Source organism: Microplitis mediator, chromosome 1, assembly GCF_029852145.1.
Source record: "Microplitis mediator isolate UGA2020A chromosome 1, iyMicMedi2.1, whole genome shotgun sequence".
NCBI lineage: Eukaryota > Metazoa > Arthropoda > Insecta > Hymenoptera > Braconidae > Microplitis > Microplitis mediator.
Genome location: NC_079969.1, coordinates 28,560,187 through 28,587,481, shown reverse-complemented (window position 1 = coordinate 28,587,481; position 27,295 = coordinate 28,560,187). Strand labels below are relative to the sequence as shown.

The 27,295-nt window shown below is 35.5% G+C and overlaps 1 protein-coding gene across 1 annotated transcript; it reads right to left on the bottom strand.

The window, feature by feature from the left end:
• Positions 1 to 359: 359 nt before the first annotated feature.
• Positions 360 to 27,295, bottom strand: LOC130676382 (protein groucho-like). The gene is made up of 11 exons (XM_057482537.1): positions 26,860 to 27,295; positions 17,610 to 17,707; positions 15,852 to 15,915; positions 14,461 to 14,505; positions 11,933 to 12,070; positions 6,917 to 7,196; positions 5,551 to 5,576; positions 3,736 to 3,876; positions 3,104 to 3,642; positions 2,032 to 2,914; positions 360 to 570 (listed from the first exon to the last, which is right to left on the bottom strand). Exons 1-11 carry the CDS (start codon positions 26,920 to 26,922, stop codon positions 463 to 465), a joined length of 2,385 nt encoding a protein of 794 aa, XP_057338520.1. The 5' UTR covers positions 26,923 to 27,295; the 3' UTR covers positions 360 to 462.

The window sequence follows — 27,295 nt, the reverse complement described above, 5'->3', positions numbered from 1 at the left end:
TATTTATAATTATTACTATTTAATTATTAACTTTACTCTATATTAATAAATTTCAAATTCATCTCCATAATTCGTATCAACTAAATAATTGCTCAATATAAATAACATTTTCTCCTTTAGTTTTAGTTATAATTTAAATTTAAATTTAAATTCGAATTTAAATGTGCAATTCAAAGTAAATTAAATCTTACAAGCATTAAATATTTCGTTGCTATTAATACAAATTGCCGTTAACTTTTTAAAATTTTAATTAAAATAATAATTGTTTTAATACTAAAACGCTTTCACAGAATGACTGACTGACATTCCGTCGATAACAATAACAAACTTCAATAATAATAATAATATTTAAAATTAATAAAATATTTACAACGACAATTAACGCACGCGAAAATGTCTCGTCAATTAAAATTCATTTAAATTATAAATCTTTTTATTTATTTATTTATCTCCTATATTTTATTAATATATGACTTCATATACAGTAGCTTTCTTGTCACCAGAACCAGTGACAATGTATTTGTCATCAGCAGAAATGTCACAGCTCAATACCGACGATGATTCCTTTGACTGTAATCACAAAAAAAAAAAATTTATATTAATTGAGTACCAAAAGAGGATACACTGTAAAAAATCGGGAGTGAATCTGGATTTAATTCACTCGGAGTTCCGGAGTTTTAAAAAAAAATCACTCCGCGTGCGAAGTGAATTGGGAGTTTTTTTTTAGCAGAGTGATCTCGGAGTGACGCGGATTTTATTTCTCTCCCAATTCACTCCTGTCCGGAGTTTTAACATTTAAATTAATTAATATTAAAGTGTGTGTGTGTGTGTGTGTATGTGTGTGTGTGGGTGTGTATGTGTGTGTGTATATGTGCGTGTGTATGTGTGTGTGTGTGTGTGTGTGTGTGTGTGTGTGTGTGTGTGTGTATGTATGTGTGTGTGTGTGTGTGTGTGTGTGTGTGTGTGTGTGTGTGTGTGTGTGTGTGTGTGTGTGTGTGTGTGTGTGTGTGTGTGTGCGTGTGGGTGTGTATGTGTGTGTGTGTGTATGTGTGTGTGTGTGTATGTGTGCGTGTGGGTGTGTATGTGTGTGTGTGTATGTGTGTGTGTGTATATATATGTGTGTGTGTGTGTATGTGTGTGTGTATGTGTGTGTGGATGTGTATGTGTGTGTGTGTATGTGTGTGTGTGTGTGTGTGTGTGTGTGTGTGTGTGTGTGTGTGTGTGTGTGTGTGTGTGTGTGTGTGCGCGCGTATCAGCTGATCAATGATGTAATACGCGAGTTTTTACTTCGATTTTATTTAGTGGGAGTTATTTTTTATTTATAACATTTACTAAACTCCGCTCCGGAGTGAATTTTACTCCGGAGGAATTAAATTAATAAAAAATTATCCACTCCGCGAAAACTCCCCTTCGGAGTGAATTTCACTCCAAGGGGAGTGAATAATTAAAAATTCATTCACTCCGCATTCACTCCGCGAATTTTTTACAGTGTAAGCGGAAAATTTAATGTAAAATGTTTTTGTGATTTTATATTAAACAAATATAAGCTGGAATATCAAAGGCTAATGGATAAATTTAATTTTTGTAATATATAAACATAAATATTTGCATTTTATTGATATTAATGTGGTACCAAATGGGAAATCAAAGAGCTGATACTATTAATATAAATATTTAATCGTTTTAACGTTTTAATATTTATGTATATGTTTGTGTATATTATAAATAGAGTTTATGATATATGTACAAAGTACTCGTAACATAACGGGGGTCGAGGAACATGCATGTAAACATGAACAACATTCACTCAAGGACGTCATTGTATGAGGAACGAGGACGCTTAGTACTCTGCCCTCTTGACCAAAATTTCATTCCCAATACAATATGTATCAAGTTATATATAAATATGTATATATAGACGATAAACTTTTGAATATGTATTTCAGCTGATTTATAATTGAATGGAATTAAACAAGTGAATTATGCATTAAGTTGTGTAATTAGTTGGTGTAAATGACGATGAAAACTGACCTGGAATATGGAGGCACCATATGGCGTACGCCACGCGTTCAGTAGATTGTCTTTGCCGGTGGAGACGAACCACTTGCCGCAGGAGGCGAATTTAAGCGACAGGACACAAGACTCGTGTAAGTGTAATTGGTACTTGTCGGGTTTTATTGAGTGGAGGACCTCAACGTTTGAGTTTTCCATGCCGACGGCGAGCCACTCGCCGGTGGGACAGTAGCCCAGGGAGAATATCTGGGAGGTAAAGTCGTGCTGCTGGAGCTGCCTGCCCTCTCTGAGGTCCCAAGACCTTACGGTGTTGTCGAGACCACCGGTCCAGAGTTTGGACCCGTCTGCGGAGATGTCTATGCAGGAGGCACCGTCCGTGTGTCCTTGGAACTGTCTGACGAGAGACTGGTTGTGTAGATCCCAGACGGCGATGTGGCCGTCGCTGCAGCAGCTGAAGCAGACCTTTGAGTCGGGGGATATTGCGAGAGCGTAGCAAGCAGGTGCTGCGGACGTCAACTCGGCCTTTATTCTAGGTGTCGGACTCGCCAGGTCCCAGATACTGAGTTGGCTAGCTTCGCCACCGACGATAAGCGTTCGGCCGTCAGGCAGCAGTTTTACTGATCTGATGTAGTTGTCGCGTTGGAGGCAATCGAGTTGGGAAACTGGACCATGACCGGTACTGCGGCCGCCCTGGCCAATGTCCCAGACTTTGACACAGCCCTTGCCCCCAGTGTAAACGTACTTAGTGGGGTTGGAGATTGTCACCGCACACACAACCTCGCCATGAGTGAGAGTGTTTATCTGGCGCGCGTGCCGTGGGATTCCCGGTCCGGAAAGCGCATCAGGTGGAAATGGCACGGGCTGCATTTGACCCTCCCTTGGCACGTGGAAGCTGTAAGCTCTACATTAAACAAACACACATTCCCATTAGCACTTATAGCCTGGCAAATATTTTTAATCGCCAATAAATAACCCGGTAGCAAACTCTCTACTTAAATAACATAAATCTCTTTTGCTTGAAAATAAAATTCATTCCGTATAATGTATAAAAAAGAAATATATTAAAAGTTAATTGAATAAGTGCACTTACGGTTTGCCACCATGTACTCCAACGGCACCTGCGGGTGCTCTTATGGCATTATGGGGATCATAGAGCTGCTGAAGCGAGGGTGGTCCCCGTGGCGCAGCGTATCCGTTGTAACCCATCATGTCTACGTGAGGATGTAACCCAGCCGGCGGGAGATGATGCGGTGGTGGTCCCTGAGGGTAATGTGAAGGATAACCTCCAGCAACTCCCTGGGGCGGTGGTCCCTGCAGAAGTTTGCTCGAACTGGTAGCCTTGACACAGCCCGAGGCCGAGGTCGGTGTCATTGGCTTTGATATCGGCGTCATTGGTTTCTCACGTTCCTCCATCTTCTTCGCCGACGGCGTGCTTGCATTACTGCTCGTTCCACTTCGCGGCGAGTGTGGCGGTATATCTTTTTTATTAGTCTGGGCATTTGAATTTAACGAGGAGCCTTTTTCAAGTCCGTTTTCGCGCGGAGATGATGTTCCGTTAACAACAGGACTCGTTGGCTCTTCGCTTGCGTCGTCTACCACCAAATCCTGGTCACTTTTTTCACCGTCACTCTGCAATTATCACCATAAAAAATCTCATTTATTACAACATCCATATTCATAATCAAATTAATTAATAAATGAATACAATAAATAACAACTAACATGTCCTATGTCTTTGTCCTGCTCCTTCTTCATTTTTTTAATATGCATTGGATGGTCATGATGGTTCTGTGAATGTCCGTGATGTGAATCTTGTGGTGTTCTCGGTCTACTGTATTTATCGCCTGGCGATATCGAACTTCGCTGCAAAAAAAAAATACAAAAATTCCACCATAAATTATTTATTAAAAGATTAATTAAAATAATATATACATGACTGTGAATATTAAATGATCCAATCAAAGCCGATGAAAATAAAAAAAGTCCAGATCAATTAAAAAAACAGTCACGTTAAAAGTAATTAAAATGCCATCCATTATCGTACGCGTATTATGAATACAAAGAAACTAATTATTAATATTTAAAATATCACTTATTAATTTTGAATCATAGTTTCATCATATATATTAACTCAATACTCCATTTTAATTATGTAATTAATAATCGCTTTGATGTACTAATTACTAAAATTGATTTTCTTTTCAACTGTGTGCGTACGAGCTGTGTGTGGACGAGAGTATATATACATATATATATATATATATATATATATATATATATATATATATTTATATCTCAATTATACGTAGAGTCGAGTTTAGTCATAATTGCGTTGATTGCCGATTGAAATTTACGTGGCAGTGCCGCGCTTCTATACGCGGATGTTACATTTATGTATCGCGGTATTTAGCAAAGAGTATTTGTTGCAGAGAAAGTGAGATATGGAATATTAATGAGGATATTTAATTGATATACTGTGGAACTAAATTGATAATGCCCTACACAGTAAGTCTATTAGAAACGCTTGAAAATAAATTTAATTATTGTTATTAATATTGAATTGGATATTAATCAATTAGTTGTGTAATTATGAATTATTTACTGCCGAGGTATAATTCAGCTGCGGAAGGATAAAATGTGACTGCACATGCGGGAATATTTGAGAGGCTGATGATAAAAGTGCGGACTGCGCTGAGTCTCGTAATGAGAAAGTAAAAAGGGACGGCAGGTAAAGACAGAAAGGGATGATGGTGATTACAGAGTTGAGTGTGTAGAGAACTCTGGGAGTGCAAGTACGAGTTGAGCATGACGGCGACGTTGGCTGTTGGATAAAAATAGTAAGGAGTGCAAGGGGAATAAAAGAGCACGCGATGAGAATGCCAGGGCGGAAAAAGAAGACAAAAGGGTGTCGAGATACAAGAGGGAATTGCGTCGGCAAAGTAGGGAGGTGTATTAAGAGAGGGAGCGAGAGGAAATAAGTGTAAGAGGTTGGGAGCAAGAGACCGTGCAAGAGGATAAAACAGAATGGGAAAAGAATGAGAGGGCGTCGATGGGCGGTTACGCGGTTCTACGATGATTACAGAGTTGGCAAACCTATAATACTCATCCTCGCCTTCACTTGCTCGTGTGTCGCTCTCGGGTATTCTCTCACCCCCCGACAGTGCTGCCGCTGCTGCACCTACTTCGCTCATTCTTCCTCTCCCTATTCTTACAACCCTGCCATTTTATTTAGCTTTATTTCTTTTTTATACATTATTCTTTTAGCCTTCTCAAACGCTTCCTACGCCATTTATATTCTCCAGCGATATTCCCCTCGTATCTTGTGCTCGGTCTCACAACCGCGAAAACGTAAATCGCGAGCGCGAGTTCCTGAGCTCTGGCACGTGACGTTTGTATGCAATCGTACGTCAAATTTTTTATGTTTATTTATTTTTCTTTTACAGGCTCACTTATTCCAACTCGAAATATCGCACACTTATACCCCAGCAATATTTTAAATAATAATATTTAATAAGTTTAAATCAAAAGGCTACTCACGTGTCGTTCCTCTGTCGAGCTGAGCCCTGCAACAAAAACACAGAGGTTTACGTTAGTTTATTTTCAGTAATTCATTGAACAAAAAAAATAAATCATTGATTTTATTAAATAGAAAAAAAAACTATTATCTTTGTCGTAGTGACTCTAGCCCGTGTACAAATCGGAATCAGTATTTTAGTCGAGGTTTTTGTTGTATTTATTATTCCCTGGTGAACAACGATGGCAATATGGCGTCCAGGACGCATGGATGCGTCAGTAACGGCGAGAATACCAATAACGACGGTGTACGCGCCCGTCAGTGCCTGTATAAATGATCTTCATGCATATTTATGCCAGCGATTTTCACAAAACCATCCGTACGTTATAATCCCTACTCCCTTTACCCTCAAACAATACATACGTACATCCATACATCCATACATACACGCATAAATTGTTACATTCATATATGTATATATGTATATATGTATGTATAAATCACACAAGGGTGTTCGCTAACACAGCGCGGCGGCAAACACGCTTCGAAAGCGGATATCGCTTTGAAAATTTCCACCTGAACGTGCTTTTTACTTTTTCCCCGTTCTCTGCTCTCGCTCGCGCTTTTTTTTCTCACTCACCCTTTCCCAACCCCTTTATATGTATACGTACGTATATAAATTTTTTTTATTCATTGAATCCCCAGCAGCGAGCGGTGGGTTCTGATCGATCCGAGCACTCTATTCCTTTGCTCCCGGGCACTTTCCACCACTCGTTTGTGAGATCAAACAGGATGAGACTCGTCGACGAGATGGAGGAGAGAGAGGATGGAAAAGGGCGAGTGAATGGGCAAAAAAATGTAAAAAAGCCAACGGGGAATGGCGGAAAAAAAAAAGATTATTTTTTGCACGGCTCTCCGGTTGCTCTGGCGATGGTGCACCTGGCTACGATTAATTGGCGGCGCTCTCTTGCCCGGCCATTCGAGATAGAAAAGGGCTTTTGGCTCAACTCAGTTATATAAGGGGTGGAATTTTAATAGAAAAAGGGACGCGGGAGAGGCTCGGTTAAAAATTAAAAATAAAAATGACAAAGCCCGGCGACAAAAAATCTCCACTGTACTAAATGACCGTATAGCAATCTCTCGTGTGTGATTTGATTTTAATCGCGCACATTATTTAACTTTTTTTTTTTTTAGTCATGAAATATTCATTCTGCCATTAGTTTTTTTCTTTACAGCTCTTAATAACCTTATAAATAAATGCTACCTTTGTAAATGTTAATTTTAAATTGAGCCAACGATCAGATAGAAGAGCGTGATTAATGTAAAACAAAAAAAAACACTAATAATAATAATAATAATAATAACATAATGAATAAGTTTATATAATACCTCCGTTGCTTTTAAGATCATCTGGTTGGCCCCGATGGTGTTCCGGTTTTCCAAGTATGGCAAGTGGATGAGCTGAATTACTACCGGCAGTCGTAGCAACACCCGGCGTAAGTCCAAGGCCAAGAAGTGCTGCGGAAGCGGATGTAGGAACCTGAAGTCCACCGGCTGGACCTAGACCAGGTAATCCAGGTAGACCGGGATGTGGCCCAATAGCCGCTCCAGGCGGCATTTGCTGGGCGTGCATCTGCTGTAACAGCCTGGGTATGTCTGGTCGTTGTTGCTGTAACCCCAAATAACAAACAAAAATATTATATTTATAATTATAAGCGTTGGCTCCCTCAATTAGCTTCAACCAATAGCTTCCAACCAACTTGTTGTTTTAACAAGATTTACTGTTTTCTCTACGCATAAATCACCCAACGGACGAGTCTAGATGGACGCAGTTTTGATACAAAAACACTCAATATAAATATAGTTGAATAATCATTAAAATAAGATATCCAATAAAGTTGAATCCGATTAGCATTAGTCATCCTAATCAGGAGAAAAAAGCCCTAAATATCCTCTACAGGGTGTACTCCCATCAGTAACATTCACTGGTTGAGATTCGTCCCTACAGTAACAGAATATCAAATGGGGATCGACTAATAAGGATCAGACATTTGCCGGTTGGTCCTTCTCGAGGGGGCGTCCCGATTAAACGCAACAGCGTGTTTCATCGATGTCTAGCACGTGCACACCGAGGGACAATTTGCACTCGGATAGTGGCAACCGCAGTGTCGTAGATAACCTAACGTGATGTTTGAGCCGACTAACTCTCCCTCGGCTATAGAATCTTGCGCTTGACAAACATACATGAGGACACGTCGTGGAGAGAGTTGGTTCTCTAATACCCTGGACCCTGGTGAAGCCACCCTAGATTTAGCGCCCATATTCCCATAGTCCCCCATCATTCGCATTTACCATTCAACAAAGGACATGAATGGGGGTCGAGTATATAGATATTAGGCTGTTGAGACCCACCACTGAGTCGTCGTTAGCCAGAAACACTAAAGTAACAGGGAATAGCAGTTTTACCCAAGGCCTTAGGAAACCCGATAAACTCGTTACGGGCGCGAATCCTGCTTATCGTGGATTTCACTTAGGCATTTAGTGTGTGATCTCCCTTCGCTTCTGTTTCAGATTCTGCTGGCGGGCAAGAAAATAGTGGGGTCGCTCTTCTGCTGATCCCCTATTCTCTGGCATCCAACGACTGAATAAGTTCTGCAAAGGGAGAATGGTTATGAGGGGGTCGAGTAGTTTTCGTTCTTATATATTATACTGTAAGCCGCCGGTGGTAGTCAATGGACTACTCGTGAGGGTGAAAACAAATCCCTAAACCTCCCTAAATTTTATCCCTTAGGTTGCTATGTGTGTATAATGTATACATATATGTGTGGCGATTGTGATAGTTATTTTCGTGATAGAGCCAAGGGTTGGTGGCCACACCGGAAGCCGGGCTCAACCCTCGTTGATCTCCACGGGAGATGTTTCTCTCGCCAGGACAATAATGTTCGCCGAGGGGAGAAAGTACGCTGATACATATATATCTATAGAGAGAAAGTGTATAATGAACCCTGAGGCGAATTCAGTAATTCGTTCTGGCATTAACTTCTGGCGAGGATTCCGAGTCCATTAAGCCTATTGCTCTGCAGAATGCACTGACGCTACTCTGCGAACAAATTAATTTCGGGGTATTGTATCCGGTTAGAGGCGTGTGCACTGTTTTCTTTGTTTTCGAGAACTAATACACACTGAAGTACAAACGGATAAGGGATTTGTTTGTCTGCTGATGAGTTGTGCACATATTGAGTTACGAATTTATTCATTTCCTTTATTTTTAATTAACAATTATTATTGTTAAAACTTTCAACGGCTTTTGCTTTAAATTTTGATATAATTCTAACAGAGTGAAATAAAAAGCATGAACAGGAAGCTGAAAAGTTGTGATAAACTGGATAATGATGATAAATATTTGAGTCCATGAATATTGTTATTTATCTCTGTATAAATCTAAATCCGCGATAATGAATGTATATACTAAAAATATACAATAACAAAATTAATTTTTCATAAATCCAAAACACTCAAAACATACTAAATCACCCTATCACCCAAAGCCCATATCTCAAACTTACCATAACCCAAATAAATCCAAGAATCATACCAGCTGTTGAGTTATCTCAATGCCCCCATACTAAATAAATCACCCAGACTGAAAGTGTATACACTTTGTATACTTTTTCCCATCCCTCGAAAAGTTTTTATCAAAAACCTAGCCACTGTGTATATAATATAATACTTATAAATATAAAAGCTTTTCCCTCATAGCGATGTCACAATCAGCAAAAATTAATCCCCCAAAAACGTGTCTCTTCCACTCAGTGGCAACTCCATACATATATATGGGGCTGGGGTTGATAGGGATTGCATCGTGCGCACGAAACGGAACGTAATAGTCCCAAACGAGGTTTAACGCGCCGTGAATAATCTGGCGCATCGGTGGTGAAAGCGTGCCAGGGGTAAGCATATATATAAATATAAATACATATAGATATAATACACAACAGCGATAGATAGATACAGCCAACTGCCTAAATTTCTGTTGAAGGGTACAAAGTTATCCAACCTGTGAAGCCCCCGATGACAATAAAAGTGGTCCCCCTTCTGAGAACTCCCCTTTCTGCTGATGACTAGTGTACCGTGTGTTTTGCAGGGTTGAGAATATGACACGATAGAGAAGATTGTTAGTTAGAGAGTTTCAACCGAGGTAGGGGTTAGGCAACTAAACTCAACTCAACTAAACTCAACCAACCCTCTGTGTATACCCACACCCTTCAGAGCCGGCTGATGTGCAGTGTTATTAAACGAAATATTGATTCAACCCCTGTTTACTGAGTAATACATATTCATGGAGTTGGCGCTTCGGTCTGTTTGCTTCACCCTACTCTACTTCGCCATCAACCCCGTCAACTACTTGTGCTCTCGCTCGCTCTCGTGTACAAATGCCGTTTACCCCTTAGGGCATACACAGCCATCGCACACCCTTCTCTCACCCGGCACCCCCTTTAAACTCTCGACGATGAACAGAGTGAGCCTCTGTCCCGGCTTTTCGTGCAACCGAGCAACGCCTCGTGGCAATTCTACACGTGTACAGACGTGTCACTGTTGCCACTAGTGCGTATAGTCGCTTGGCACATCCACTCCTGCAATTAGACCAGTTTTAGTTCGCGCATGGGCTCTGATTATTCATCTGGATATGTGTATCACTGCACCAAGTCTATGTCTGTCAAGTGATTCTGTCCCTGTGTGCTGGATCCACCAGAATATGGATCGTTGACTTGAATAATTCTGCTAAGGTTATTGGAATGTTTAAAAATGGATCAGTTGCCAGGCATAGAAATGAATAAATACCAATTCACAGAAATTGCCCCAGTTTCTACCACATTTACACGACTATGGTTAATAATTTAAGTATTTTATGGTAATTATTAGCACTATTAAAGCACAATGTTAAAGTTGTCGAGAGACGGCTAATATATATTTGTTCCCAAGTGATTTACTTGAATCTCCATCACGGATTGTATGTTGTAAGCGGCTGGTATTTGTTTTGCTGAGGCGAGAGTGTGGGAGAAAAAAGAGATGACGATGCAGCGGCACAAGTTTAAATTTCCCAAGCGACGAGAGCGAAAACACGAATTGGATTCCGAATGGTTGTTGTTATTCGTCCTCCGTTGTTGGGTGTTCTGTACCGTACATATAACAACGTTCTGTTCTACCTGTGGTGTGGGCGGTTATGTTTAGTTCGGTGGGCGAGAGTAGTGCGGTTGAGAGAGCCAATTTTCAACGGATATTGCGTAAATTTTACTTCTTTGTTCTAGCCACTTTTTTAAATTTCCATTTATAATCCATCAACAAACTCTTTATGCATCCATTCAAATTTTTTATCCGCATTCCATTTAGACTTTCGTTAATTCTTTCGGTGATTAGATTCCTCAGAATGTAAATAACCCTTGGATCAGAATGTTTTTGAACGGTTTTATAGATAATTGTTGTTAAGTATGTTTTTACAGTGTGTCTCTTAATGTTACTTCAGTGTAGAGATAAAATGGCGTGCTATCGAAAAGTTGTCGACTGCTTAGACTCGGCTGACAGTGATGGAAGTCCCAAGAGCCGTCATCCAATGCCTGGCACTCAAAGCTACCAACGTTAAGGCATCATTTAACAGAATTGTCAACTGATAGCTATACATGGTCTGAACAGAGTATAAGGGACAGATAAAACGAGGACGAGTAATGTTACCAGTGTAGTGCTAGATACAGATGACTCGGTACAGCAGAACTGTTACTGAGCGAAGGAGGGAAAGCGAATGACGATAAAGAGAAAGACAGAGGGAATGGAAACTAGGAAAATTATTCACGTCGAGCAACACAGCCATCCAACTACAGCAGTAGCGACAGTACCGAGTAGCAACTCGGAACTCAATTATACGGGACCACGGTTGAATGCCAATTTCAACGCTTATCGGTGTAATACACACTACGAAATAAGTCTGGCCGCGTTGGGTGTCGAATAACGTGCGCTACTGAATTTCAATGCATGCCCGATAGCACATCATCCATGTCCTCTCTCCTCTCCCTCAGTCTTTCTCACTTGCTCCCACTTTATATGCAGATATTATTCTATCTCTACGTTGGAAACAACATCAACCCCTACCCCACCTACTTTCTCTTTCTCGCTCGACCATGTATTATTATTACCATTATTATCATTATTATAACTATCTATCTTTCTCTTTTGCCGGTTCGTGAATCGATTAACAATTATTACTGTCCGCGGATGTGGCGGATGCGTGTCGAGAAACACAATTAAACCCGTTCAATTACGCTCTTTGACGCTTTGTAACTATAATTCAAGCATAAACTAAACATACTTCTATATAAAATTTATTGGCGACAAAAAAAATAGATACTTTACCCCAACAATGGAATTAAGTTCAGACATCGTGACTTGTTTAGCTCTATCTACAGCCGTCAGTACCTGCTGTTGGTGTTCCTGAGATAGAAATGGCAGGATTTGAGCAATTATTGCATTCAGTCTCTTAGATATTTCCGTCTGTAAAAAACAAAAAGACCTTTAAATTATACAGCTCGTAAAATTTATCGTGTAAAAATGGAAAAAAAAAAATAAAAAATAATATACCAGCGATGAATGGAGAAATAAGAATAAAGGAGGGAGGGGCACGGGAAGGTCAATCGGTAATCGCGGCTCATTTAGCTTGTAAACACGAGTCTCTCGCGTGGGCTAAAACTCTCCAGCGGTAAACGAGAATTATTTATATCTCAACATTTATTTACACCCGCCGACTATATACCGGCGGTCTTGCCATCCTTCTTCATTCTCACACGTTACTTCTGAAAGCGTAATATTTTTTCAGCCGTTTATTTTTTATTTGGGGTTTTACTTTTTCTTATTTTTTTTTTTCTATCCCAACTCCGTCACTAAACTAACGCCTTATGTTTTTTAAAAGACTCTTGTCACTTGTCTCTCTTACATTATTTTCTCTTGTTACTAAACCAGCATAAATATATATACATATACATATATTACGATTTTTATGCTCAGCAGGAGATGTAGCGACGCGTGAGGTGTTTAAAACCTCTCGTAAAATAATCACATAAGCTTATATTTATGTATTCTATCCTAGTCTATATTTAAACTAAAAAAAAACGTCAACAACAAAAAATTATAATGTTTATAGATATGTACATATGAGTAAAAACAAACATGACATAGAGAAACAAGCCATCGATCTTACATCACATATCATTCACTTTCATTTAGTTTCTGTTTCAACACGTATACATTAAGTACTAAACTCTATGTACATCATTTATTATATATGTATGTACAATATCTGTAGGCAAACTTTAGTTATAGATAAAGTTTTATGATATTTAAAGTTGCTGCAAGGTCTCGCGGGTTATCACACGGCAAGCCAAACATTTACACGCTTTAATACCTCTAATCCATCTGCTATTTTAATTACACGGCAGATGAGTATACATATACACGTATGTACTCATTATACATAATGCTAAATGAATTAGTACTACGTATTATTAATTTTCACCTCATTTAGCAGAGATCTATTCAACAAACTTGTTACCATTAAACCTCATTAAATATAACGATATATATATAATATAAATTAATAAATTAATAAAACAGCATATGGATCTTTAACCTCACAAATGTCATGTAGTTTTCAATCTATTGAATAAAATTGCCACACTTAAATTATGTATTGTTTAATTCAATATTATACAATTTGACAGCAAGATAAATCCAACTAAATTTATCGTTTTTCAATTATAATAAATATTTTATGCAAATAAGTAACGCTGAGTTATAAATTATATTATTTGTCGTTGCGGAACAAAAATATTTGCCGGGATTATCTTCTATTTAGTCAGTTTGATGGAAGATTTACATATATATTCGTTTCATTTTTAAAGTTAGTAGATTTGAGCACATTACACCATATTATCGCAGACTAGGTTGGATAACGCTGAAAACTAGGAGAAATTTCTTTTTATCTTGCTTATTATATAAAGCAATTTATATTAATCAGGGTCAATTATTCGACAATGAATTAGTTTTTCTACAGCCGATGCTGCGTAGGGGAGATGTAAGGCAGGACTATTTACGTCTACCTACCAGTCATCTTGCATTTTATGATAAATCATTCATTGTATCTGCGATTCGCGTTTGGAATACACTTCCTCCGAGAATTACATCTCTCCCTACGTTCATAGAATTTCGCAGTGCTGTATATAATTATTTTTTTGAGACAGAAAACACGAGTTGACAGTGGAACTTATTCTTATTCTTATTCTTATTTTTATTGTTTTTATTGTAATTATAGCAAAACTAATGTAAATATTGTTTTTTGAACGGCCACAGGTGATCAAGATCTCATGGTCGAATAAAATTTACTATCTATCTATCTATCTATATATTGGGCGCCAATTAGATACCGACTGGAATTGGTGACACTCGGCGTAAAAAAGTCGTATCCGATCTGGGTATTGGATTTAAATGTTAATTCTAAAATATTCATACAAATGTATAAGGGATGATGACGGAGGTATTCTGACGGCATTAGCACACACCTGTTCGAGCCTAGTATAAACTGCGAGCGTTAATTCACAGGTGTAAGCGGGGCCATTGTTATTAATTGAGGAAAGCGCTTGCCGAGCCGCACCTCGTAAAAGTAATTACCCCGTTATCGTTTGCCGCAAGAGAATCACTGGGGAGTATTAACTGTGAGCCACCGAACAATGAGCCAGAATATATCTATGTTACTACCGAGGGAAAGAATATGCCCATTTAACATTTTTTTTTATTTTTTTCCATTTTGTCTTTTAATCGTAATTAGTTTCTGTTTATCAATTTTACGATCTATCAAAAATATATTTAATTATATAAACAAAGATTCTTACCTGCTTGTGCATTTCGACATTCAGACCATATGACATTTCGTAATACTGCAAAATAAAAAATAAAGAAATGATTAATAATTAATCGTAAATAATTTAGCGCGTAAATTGAATGGGTACTAAGTACAATATAATTATAATTAAAAGTCGGATTTAATTGAAATGGAAAAGTTTAACTGAGAGGAGATGAAAAGAAGCATGTAGTAGAGTAAAGACTAAACTGGTGGAAGAGATAAATGGAAAATTGTTGAGGAACTATCTGTGTAGATATGTATTTAGTGAGTTGGGTAAGACAGTTTGCGAGTAGAGTGGATGCTGTAGAGTTTAGCTCTAGAGAGAAAGAGGACGAGGAGAAGAGCTGAAGAAGGAAGTGAAGGAGCATCGATATTCCGAGAGCGTATATACAAGACCAAACTACAGCTTACAGGTTCTTAATTTTACGGACCATTAGCCTAGTAATTACCCGGGGAATTAATTGCACCGTAAGTGAGTTACTCGGTACTAGCTGGCTGGTAAGCGAGAAACTCGGAAGCGAATAAAAGGAATAAAAAATTTCAAGTTAAGAAAATAGTCTGCTGAAGGGTTTAATCTTTTTATAAGTTGAGCATAACTTTTAAATTATTAGTTTATGAGTCTTTAGATGAATTCAAGCTAAAGATGTCTGCGTGGTGTTTTTCGACTGCGGAATTACGTGAGAATTTAATAGGTTTTTTAACATTTTTAAATTTAAACTGACTAAGTAGAGTTACATTGTGATAAAAAATTTTAAATTAACAGTCACGTCTTGATAAATCACACCAACGACTTCCTTCAGTTGGCAAAGTTGATTAATAGTGCTTAAACTAGTCGCCTCCGCGCCAATTAAGTCTATATACGCCGAGCAAAGAAGCTGAGACGTGAGACGTGCCGAGCAAACAGTCTCTAGGTGTACACACTTGTAGCACACATGCACGACGTACATTAAATACATTACATACATTATTGCTGTATCTATTGCCAGCCAGCAATCTACTTAAGCAACTGCTAGATATCTACTGTATACTTAAAAAGTGTTACACAAGTACACAAGACGTAAATCCAAAGTTAAAAAAAAAACAAAGTTATTTAAATACATCATTATACATTTATATAGTACACAAGGCATATCAGACATATCAATTATGTGTCTGTAAGTTTCCGTTTATAAATGTGTAATTTATCTAATTAATTGTAATTTATTACCAATAAAAGTGCGTATCAAAAAAATATACTCCTTCATTTGAATATTAAACTTTATTTCGAAATTTGTTTTGTATGTACAGATGATTTTTAAATTATGGATTTTTTATTTTTTTCAAAGTTAATTATTCATACTAATGTGGAATTAAAATTGTTATTATCATTTATCAACTTACCATAACGTAGTGCCGTTGGATTTCTATTTTCTCGGTAGCTAATTTTTCGCACTCCAACTTCATGCTGAAAAATATGACAACATTTTTTATTATAAATTATTTTTAATCTCAGAAATTTGGACGAGGTTGAATAAAATAATTAAATCATTAATTATTTGAACGTTTCGTCAATTATATTTTGACTTGATCAGCAAAACTAAATAAAAATTATACAATTAAAAACAAATAATGGCAATATATGTACAGTGATCTAACATTATATTCAATAATTATTTTTAACTTCCCGCTAAGGAAATTGAAAATTTTCAAAAATTCGGGAAGTTATTGGTTTCGGTCCGATTTACGAAAATCGAATTTCCATCAGATGTCGACGTTTTGAGGTCCTAGGAAATTATTCTGACTAATTTCAAGATGATGTCCGAGTGTATGTATGTACGTACGTATCTAAATACCTGTATCTTTTGAACGGATGAACCGATTTTGAACTTTAAGTTGTCATTCGACGCGGATTGTCAATATCTTGAAGCCGTGAGAAATTGAGCTTGATCGGTAGTGCTCGTTCAGAGATATTCCAAAAATAAAATTTTTTCAAAAATGTTTTTTTTGGATAACTTTTAATGTGCTCGATGGATTGATTCCAAAACGGACTGGACTCTAAAGCTTTATAAGCCGAGCTCTAAGAGCTCGAAAATGTATTCACAATAATGATTCAAGGTTCTTGAGCTCGAAAACAGCGGGAAGTTTTGGGGCTAACCCGCAGGGTCAACGGATAGACCGATTTTTTATAATAGTTCTGGTGACATCGACCTTTTTATAATCTAGGAATATCAGTCTATATGTAAAATTGCGGGATAATGTCCGGAAGTACGAGTAGAAAAGATAAAAAATATATATATATATCGAACAAAGAAATATAAATGATAGACAACTGGCTACAGTTTTTTTCGCTATTTTTATCATGAAAAAAAGAAGTAACATTTACTAGAAAAATATAACAAGATAATTTTAGTAATTCATTTGAATACTATACATATGTATTTTTTCAGTCTGTTTTCCTGGTTTTTGTTGCAAAAGCACAAAGACATCGATAAAATAATAATAACAACTGTATGTAGATATAAATGTACATAGATACAGGTATAAAATAAGGGAATAAAGGAGTGTAGACAGTACTGTAGAGAAGACAAGAAACAAATCGTCTATAGAATTATTAACGTGATATATATCTTGTTCTGCGAATAGACGAATAGACAAAGGAAACTCTCGAGCTTGCGTTTCTATAACAGTACGAGCAGGAGTACAAATGCAAGTGCAAGTACAAGTAGGAGCTCGTGATGAATAATCAATGATACAAACTACAATAACATTTGTAACATATGATGTATTCTTTTGTAGTTCTCACAAACTTCATACAATCGATAACAGCACTTTAGATATTTATTATTCATCAGTAATTTAAGAATTCTCTTTGCGGGAGAGTTTAAATAATTATTCAATTAACTAATTAGTGGGATAGAAAAAGTGAAAAGTGTATGATGTTATAAATATATATATATATATAAAAAAAGAAAAAAATAGATATCATGTTAAAGTATCTTATGAATCATTTAATTAATGTTTTACAAGCATGTTTTAACTCGTTGTTTTTTAGCTGTTGCTTATACGAGATAATAAAATAAAAGGATTATAAAAAGGCAGTGTCGGATAAGAGTACATAATAATAATGGTAATAATAATAAATAAAAAAGGAAGACTTACTTGTGGTACTGTGCTTGAAGAAAATTAAACTCCTCCTTAATCCTGTCGCAGGAGTCGCCCACCGTAAACTTGAACGGCTGGCCGGGCTGCGGTGGGCCCTGAAACGACAATAAAAAGTAAAATAAATGCTGAGGCAAAAAGTTTAAAAGAATAAAATGTCCAGTGAGATGTATATATAAACACGGCCGCAAGGCGGGACGCGGTTTGCCCGACGAAAGAGAGACCGGATGCGATAAATTATCCGCGAATGAAGGCCGGTCAGCGAGAAAGGCTCGAAACAACAAAATAACTAAATAAAATATGGTTGGAACGATGTTTTGGGCTAGACAGAGAAATAAGTACGAAAGATGTTGAAAAAAACATAAAGAGGAAAAAAAAAGGGAGTAATAAAATAAAACCAAGACGGTTACGAGGGACCGAAACAAGTTGAGCTGAGAAGGGGAGAAACGGAAATGGTTTTACGGGTTCTTGAATTTTTGGACATTTGTAATCCAGATGGCGCCTCTTTTATTGTTATTATTAATGTTGTTGTTGGTGATGGTGATGATGATACTCAACTCAATCGGAATTTTTGCTCGGATCATGTGGCAATAAACGATCTCATACTTTGAAAAAATATATCTTGTTCCATAGATGTAATGATTTATTTATCCACCAGTAAATAAGGTATCAGAATAACTTTTATCGCTTACAATTAAAAGAGTGATAAATAGGCGCAATAAAAAATAATTTGCTTTCGCGTTTTAATAAAATATATCGATATTTGAAATAAAACTACTCTTAGTGTAGTTGCTTGATAACTCAGACAAGTCTAGTAATATTTACAGAAGTCACGTAAGTGCAGCTCGTACATCATACAACCGGTGAATGTACATGTGTCGAATGATTAACTTGACGCAGCTGCAGCCCAGTAGGAAAGCAAATAAAGATTAAAAAAAGAATCCGAGGAAAATACATACATCTACACGATACATACGGCCATACGTACATACATACGTACATACATACAAGAGTCTGGTGGAAATAAAAAAAACAAGACTAAAGAGCAAAGACTGAAGACCGAAGCCCAACGTTCGTACGAAAAACCAGAGGAAGAAGAAAGAGAAACGATACTCGGTGGAAACCGGTATGCTTCCCCACCTTAATTCGCAGATGTATTCGACTCAGGTAGACACGGGTTCTTTGCATGCCACACACGCGTGTGTATAATATTATAGGGGCAACACGACTTACGCTCGAGCAGTGTAGCCAACAAAACATGATCTCGAGTGACTGACGCTCCGCACATTAAACCACCACGCAACGGATGGCTACACTCTGTTTTAACCGTACTGACACATATATATGTATATATATATACAAAGGTGTATTCCAGTGGTATGCAGCGTGTACATGATTCAAGTGAGACCAATTCAACGGACAGAGATGCCCGCAGCAAGTGTTAATTACATGTTTGCGGTGTCCGCGAGGATTACACGCTACAACCGAAACTATGGGCTCGCCACTACTCTACTCTATACTACTAAACTCGATGCACTGACACGGCGCATTCAGTTTACACCACAGGTGCCTATAAACTCCGTTAGCTCTCTCTCGGTTACACGGTGACGGCATCTACATTGTCTACTCACTCTGTGTTATGTGTATTGTGTTGTCTGATCAGTCAAGATTAGACGTGAGTTTACGACGAATGAGCTAACTCATCATCATTACCACCAACTGACATTAATCTAAATAATTACTCCCATTATAAACTTGATCTCTTGTTTTTTGATGAATTCTACGCTAATAAAATGATTCAATTAGAACATAGGCAAAAAAATCAAGGACGAGCTGTTTTGTTAAACTTCGTTGATCGTTTATGGTAATCAATTTAAAAAATTTTATCCTTGAATTTTATTCAGCTTTTGAATCGCACTTTGATATGCTCGTAAAGTAGAGTTCACTATAAAACGGGAATAATAAATTTTAGTAGCGTTAACGGGGAAAATGTCAATGCTGCGAACGCAATAATTATTGCGAGAAATACGCGATTGGCGTGTGGACAATTACGAATACTGCAGATGGATTACTCAATTGCTCTAAAAGTCAAGGGTGACGTGGACTATCTGGTATGCACAGTAAATAGACTTGCCAGACTAATTAAAGTGTATCGAAGGGTAAAATCACCTTACGGGGTTGAATAATTACTTGAGATTGGTGGTTGGATGACGATGAAATAGGGTGAGGCGAGTGGTTGCCTAGTAATAAGGAGAATAAGTCTTGTCTAAAAGAGTGACACAGCGAGATGCTCGTGACCCCGATGACAATCAGGTCATATTGTCAACGATCTTAAAAAGACCTTTTATTTTGATATCATTATTATTGCTGAGGTTATCTATGGAGTGTGTACTTGTTTTAACGAACTGCGATTATCTTGAAGCCAGTAGGAATTCATAGCAACCCTAACCCTTAGTTGATTCATTACTTGTGTTTTATTTCATAGAGAAATCTATTGTAGGATATTTAGTCTTTGTAGTTCTTGTCTATTATCTTTATTACTAGGATTTCAGTAACTACATATTTATTATTTTTTATTTTTTAAGCGGTTCTAGGAGGCCAATTTTCTTTGTTCGTTAAAACGGCTATAATTCTCTCTAGGCAGTTAATTGTAATCGATTCCTGCTTCAAAGGCTGGCTACTGGCTACTGTATATTAACTTGGGTTTAAATAAAATAAAAAAACAATTGAAATTTTAGTACTAAGCGTTTTTGCTTCATTTTTTAGGTAGCGTGGCTCGTAAAAGGAGTAAAATAATACTGGAGGAGCAAAAAAAAGGTAACGGAGAAGGGTAAAAATGATGTGGAATAAAGGCTGGTTTTAAAATATTACAACCAAGATTCGAGATACTCGGAGAGAAACGAGTAACACTAGAAGCCGCATTCGATCTGAGTTCGCATCTACGTGCTAAATGCTTGGTTGCTTGAGCGCTAATCGGATTTGTTACTAGTCGGTTTCAAACAGGAATTCAACGTTGAAAATTTTATTTCTTTATAACGCTCGGAAATTTATAAATTAAAAGCCGCATTTGCTGGCGGAAAAAATTTAGTAAATTATAAAAGTTATTGGCGTTTTTTTTTATTTTAATAAATTTAGTTATTGAGCTTGTAAAAAAAAAAAAAAAAAATTGCGGTCATATTATGCGGTAAGATCGTTATCCGTGCTCTCTCAATCATTTATTAAATTAACAACAGAGTGCTCTGTATAAAAACCGCGGGAATTTGAAAGTTATTTATTAATCAAAATAATCCTCTAATAAATTCTTAAAAATTTACTAAAATATTTATAAATTAAAATTTGTAAAAAGTTGACAATTTTCAAATATTCAGTGGTATGCTTTATAAAAATTCTATCCGCGATGATATACGAGATCACAGTCAGGAATTTCATCTCGAATATTTTCAGGTTAGATAAAAATAAACATGAAACGCTATACTAGTTTATTTGGTACATAGAATAGTATTACATCTATATGTATACATGTAGTTAAATATATAGATATATAATATAGGCAGTAGCATAGTAGCCGAAGCCACGAGCGAGCAGGAGGTTCGGTCAGCGCGGCCGTCGGCGGTTTGCGAACTATCTCAATTTGCTGCCGCAACCACGGTCACCACAAAACCGCGACTTCCCTCATCCCGTGGCCACTTTCGATGTCCCGCGATCTCTCCTCTCAGCTTCTCTCTGGTTTGCTCTTTATACACCCAAATTGTTTCATCCTTCTTCCACTTGTAACCTCAAAATATTTATTATTTTTTATTAGTTTCTGCGGTTCCTTCTCCAACTTCCAACAGCCAGTCTAAACTATTCTTCATTTTTTAACGATACTATAAATCAGTTATTTTAAAGTTTTTCTTCGTAACAAACTCATATATTTCAACGGCATATTCTTTGACAACCGTTTAAATCCAACAAATTGCCGATTGCTAATAATTTAACTTTGAGTTGTTTTTAAATTCTTTTTGGCATGCCATGGAATGGCCGAATGTGCAGATGGAAGCATCAGCTAGATATAGAATCTAGACATTTATTGTTTATTGTACAGAGGCAATACAAGGGTAAAGGCAAACTTTGAAGGGGGTGCCGAGCTCCGGCAATTCGCGGTAAGCCGTATTTGCTCGACCGTCTGTATACTCCAGCGTTCTGTACGCTCATACGTCTGTATGTATCTACGTACGTTCAGTTTGTTTATCCTTGCTCTCTTTGTTTGAAGAACGCCATCAGGATGTTGGAGATGTATAAACTACTCGTCATTGTGAACACTCGAGAGCCATGTCGACGTTTATAATACTTTAAATACATATATATTTATGGATGTATATATGTATGGGAGAGAAATAAATATAGATACTAAAGGTTTATGTTTTACTCTGTTTAATTTCATACATCTATACACTAACGAAATAGATAAACAATTTGAATTGTACATTTTTACAGATTTATGTGTAGTTTATTTAATTACACATTTAAACATTTTTCGTACTGTAAATACATAAAAGTTTTATTGGAAAGTTTATAGAGATTGTTCAAAGTCCAGTGGATACTGCATATATATAAATATCAAACCCTCTATGTATCCAATAGGGGGTAGTAGTCAACACCTTTACGCTTTACCCTCGTTCCTACATATTTCCACCCCATCGCACTTGATTCCGGGTGACCGAACCTCATTCATCACTTCCTGTGTAACTTTCACCTTTGATCCTAAACGTTTCTCGTCGATTAGTCACAAGGACGTTAAATTAATATCATGTGTAAGTATTGTAAGATAGTAATAAAAAGTAATGATTTCAAAATAACGTATATTATAACCTTTAAATGTGCCATTGTTAGCGTACATATATAAATATAATCAAAATTAAATATTCTGTTAAAAGAGTTATTTAAACATGTAATTGGTTAATATATAATTTATTATACAAGCGTTATTGAAAATTGTATAAGAGATGTTAATTAATTTTATCGATTTTGTAATATAAAATATAAAAAATTATTCGGCACAATTTTAATTGAATTTTTGATCTACAGTAAATATTTAATTTATTTTAAATTAAAATGAATGCATTACATATTTTAAATTGATGATAAATGTTGAAATAATTACATACAAAAAATCAATAACAAATTTTATATGTATAAAAGTAAAACAAACTTATCACAAACTCTTTATCGTTAAAGTAGCGTGAAATGGCCAGTTAATTTAATTGTGCAAAAGGAAAAAAGTCTGAGAACAAATTCCTTAAAGTTTGTTTCATTCTTACACACATTTCTCTCTCTTACACTTGATTGTTACCAAAGCAAAAAGAAAAAAAACAACTCACTGTGTTCTTATACATATATATATATTCTACGAAAGCGAAACCCAAAGGCAACAAAAGCATCTGTTTCTATTTTTCTTTATTCTCCCCAACAATAATCCAACATATCTTTTTCTTTTATTACTATTGTTATTATTAGCATTATTATCATTATTATTATTATTATTATTCTTTTTTTTCCCCACACGTTACATATGAGGTTCTACTACATACTCATTCCTACGAAATAATCGGACACACTTAAAGACTTAAGCAACAAGGGCCATTGTGAGACCGTTAAAAGGTATAAGAATGGAAGAAAGAAAAAAAAAACGTCCTCTTTTTTTAATCACTAATGTGTATAATACACTTGTAGTTATTATAATAATAAGAGGGAATTAAAGTAGGAAAGATTAGAAAGGTGTATGTGTACAAAAGTTGTTATTTCTTACGATTCATACGTCCGTACATTAATATATAATGATAATTTAAGTGTATAATAAGATGAGAAAACAAATTACCCGAACAATTTTAACCAGACAACGTAAAACTTTCACGCTTTGCTAAATTTACCAACTCAGACAAATATACATTTATTTTCGACGCTTTATAATAATGATAACAATAAATAATAATAAACGTGTAATGAGTCTCAATTGCCAAATGCACTTGCCAACTATTACTTTCTCGTACAACCAGCTATTATTATTTAATGCTTTACATACAAATTGTGACTAATATTTATAACATTTAACATAAACAATTGTCGAGTAATTAAAATTTTTAAGCACATAAGCCTGCCAAATTGTCATACAATTTATATACATTATATTTTAAATTCTATTACGTAAATATATAACATCGTTGGCGTTAAAACAAGATTATAATCTTGTAAACATATATTTACGTATTATAATTTAATAAATTAATGTCTATTAGATTAAAATATAACTGATGAATTTATGCGCCCATTTTATTTATATGACAGTTAATTCAAAAGGTATAACTGTCTCTAAGTTTAGAGCGCAACCAACAGGAGTCAGCGCTGCCAACACTTTTTGAGGCGCCGAGTCGGGAATGATCAACGCTGACGCCCGAAACAATGTTGGCAGCGCTGACAAATATGAATCTCCACTAAGAAAAACATGAGTCCGATAGTCTAGGCTGTATTTGAACAATTTGTTTGGTAATTAAACCGTCAAATATAATCATATGTATTAAATATATTTATTAATATCAAATGTTTGTATTTTATTTATAAAAAAATAACTCTATGACCTGAATTGAATATGTATTTAGTCATCCTATCTCTTTGACGTATGTTAGTACACATATTTATTATTATTATGTATATATATCATAAGATCCATCAAGATCTGTATATCTATTTAGTCGCGTAACTAAACAAATATTTGATCAGCTTGTATGTAAACATCACGCACTTCACATACATCTATATGTATTATATATACATTTATTTATCTATACTCTACATTAAACTAAATCTACTGAAAAAAATGAATAATGAATATAACTGGTTTATAATTTGGCTACTGTATAAATTCTGTATTTAAAATGAATAAATTTCGAATTAATGCAACTTTTTGTTGGAAAAAAAATTTGATGGATTTTATAAAAAATAATGAGTTATAAAATTTCTCAATGAATGCATAAGTAATGAATTATTTAATTGGTATTGAGCAATTAATTAATGGATAAGTTATTATATTATTAAATTGAGAAACTTTGGTACTATTAATTGTAAGACATAATTTGCTAGTTTAAACGCAAATTCGACGCTCCTGTGACTAAATATAGAGATTAAACTCTTGTATATACATACATATATAAAGTAATATAACCATGGGTTGCTTTGAGTAGAGATTACATTGCAATAATTGAAATAGAGGTAAGTACGTGACTAAATTATCAAGTTCTGTAAACTTAACGTTGAATTTACTCAATCTATATTTTATACACATATATGTATGCAACAAATAAATTAATATTTGAATATCTTAAACGTACATTAAAATAAAACTACATTCCAGGTAACTTTATCTTTACTCATAAATATAATGTGTCTTTTGCGAATAAATATATATTTTTAATGACAGCTGCATATTTAATATTTCATTTAAATTTATACGGCAGTAAAATATGTAAGAATAGAAGTGTGTAAGGCTGAATGTAAATGGCTTGTTAAAATGCGGGACAAAATTCATAAGCAAATTAAGGTGAGAATGGCCCATAGTCCACAGGGGAAAGACCGATTTGAGGGTGAATACAAGTGAGTACAATGCAGACATGGAGATTCTTTCCGGTAAGTTTGCCCCTTGGAATCGCAGGTAAAATATATTTTTAAGGTCTTCTGTTGCACCTGTGTTTACCCATCGGCAATATCCCGGTGGTTCTTACATCAGTCTTACTGTCTTCATCCCCTCACTCACTTACTCCCTTCATAGTCTGCTGGGTGAGCTCATATATTATACGTTAAAGTTTAACTTACAAGTCTAGTCACGAGATCCCCAAGCCAATCTCTGGTACTTTTATTCAGACTTACACCAACCAAAAAGATACTCAACGTCTGTAGCCGTTTGTTCGGCTGGTGTGAAGAATTTAAATCGGTCCCCTGGGTCTTAAGACCCTCGGTCATAATAAAAATCTTTAAGCTCATTTCAAACATGGAGATGGAGACTTAATAAATTATGTTTACTCATGGTTTTGATTTATGTCAGAGTAATGTTACCTGGAATTTTGTTTAAATATTAATTTAACTTTTGTTTCAAATTGCTGACAATTACATGGCTGATAAAACGACCTAGGTATAGATAGTCAATTATTAAAAAAACAAATAAAATGTTACAAGTTGAAGCGTAGAAAAAAAAGGTGAGTCATTAATTTTAATTGCTAGAATATAATCGTAAAATTAATATTTGAACATATTTTTTCTTTATCTTTATCTACAAACGATGCAAACGTTAAAAAATAAATAATAAAATTGTTTTCGTGGATGTGTCCGTTTTATCACTCAGTGATAATATTTAAATTTATTACATATATTTTTATTTCATTATTTTATATACTTTGAGGCATAATTGCTTGAAACATTTGAGCAACAAAATATTGATCAATAAAAATATTTAAAGATATTTTAATCAGTATTTTATTGCGCTAAACTGATGATCTTTACCAGGCATTTAATAGTAGGGAGTATTTGTCAGAAAAAAAAAATTATAGAAAACAATCATGAATTTTTACTGTTAATCTAGTTCCGAGATAAAAATCTACAATCATGCCAAGTGGGCATCAACATCAAATATAAATAATTTTATGTGGATATTTGTATATATTATACTTGTACATAAATGTTGATGTGTGTATATACACACACTTTATTATCATTTTGTAATAATAAATATAAGTATGTATTAAGAATACACATAACTTCGTTTTTATCTTCAGAGATATGAATTTTATTTGATATATTTTATTTGTACTTAAATGATTTATCATTATAATAATAATAAATATATATATATATATATATTTTCAGAAGTAATTACTCATTTTATTATTTTATTCATTAATTATAAATATTTATCGCATCGCATTAAAATTGATTATTTTTGAAAAATTGAAAATTTGAATTTTTTTAATTTCGCGCCACTTGTTAATTAAATAGATAGCTATCTTTAACCAGCTGAATTAATTGATTAATTAACACAGATACGTAAAATGGTAAGTGAGCAATAAAAATTCAAATTTTCAAACTTGGCGCCATTTTTAAATAGGCCGATAAAAATTTAAATTAAATTGAATTGAAAGGTAGATAAGAGCTAAGTGCCGGCTCTGTACTTTTAAAAATTAAAAAAATAAAGAGAAAAAATAAAAGAAAAAATGATAGTACATACCGGGTGACGTGCAGCAGCTGCCGCAGCCACAGCTGCCGCATTAATACCAGCACTAGGGTACATCCTCCACCTTCCACCTTCTCTTTTATCACTTTAAATTACCGCCAAGGTCTTCTTACTCTTACTTTCTCAAGACACGTCAGCACACACTTTGCACTATACCCAATACTTCCTCTCTTCCGTTTCTCGGTCTTCCTAAATATGTATTTATTTTAAAATAAATAATCCACTAAAATCACTCATCACTTTTCCCACATTTCATTACCACTTTATTCATTTCACTTCACTGATTAAAATAAATAATTATTTATCAAAACATCACTTAAAGTAACTCGTACTTGTTGTTAAATTAACCGCTTCCGTGGATCGTAATAATTTAACCCGGGTGAACTCGACACGATGTCGCTCACACGGCGGTTCAATGTAAACTAATTCA

Excerpts from the sequence above, each read along its gene's own strand:
- LOC130676382 (XM_057482537.1), bottom strand. The coding sequence starts at position 26,922 with ATGTACCCTAGTGCTGGTATTAATGCGGCAGCTGTGGCTGCGGCAGCT. Across the intron at positions 17,708-26,859 it reads CAGCTGCTGCACGTCACCCG|GGCCCACCGCAGCCCGGCCA; the intron begins GTATGTACTATC and ends TTGTCGTTTCAG. Across the intron at positions 3,877-5,550 it reads GCTCGACAGAGGAACGACAC|CGAAGTTCGATATCGCCAGG; the intron begins GTGAGTAGCCTT and ends TTTTTTTTGCAG.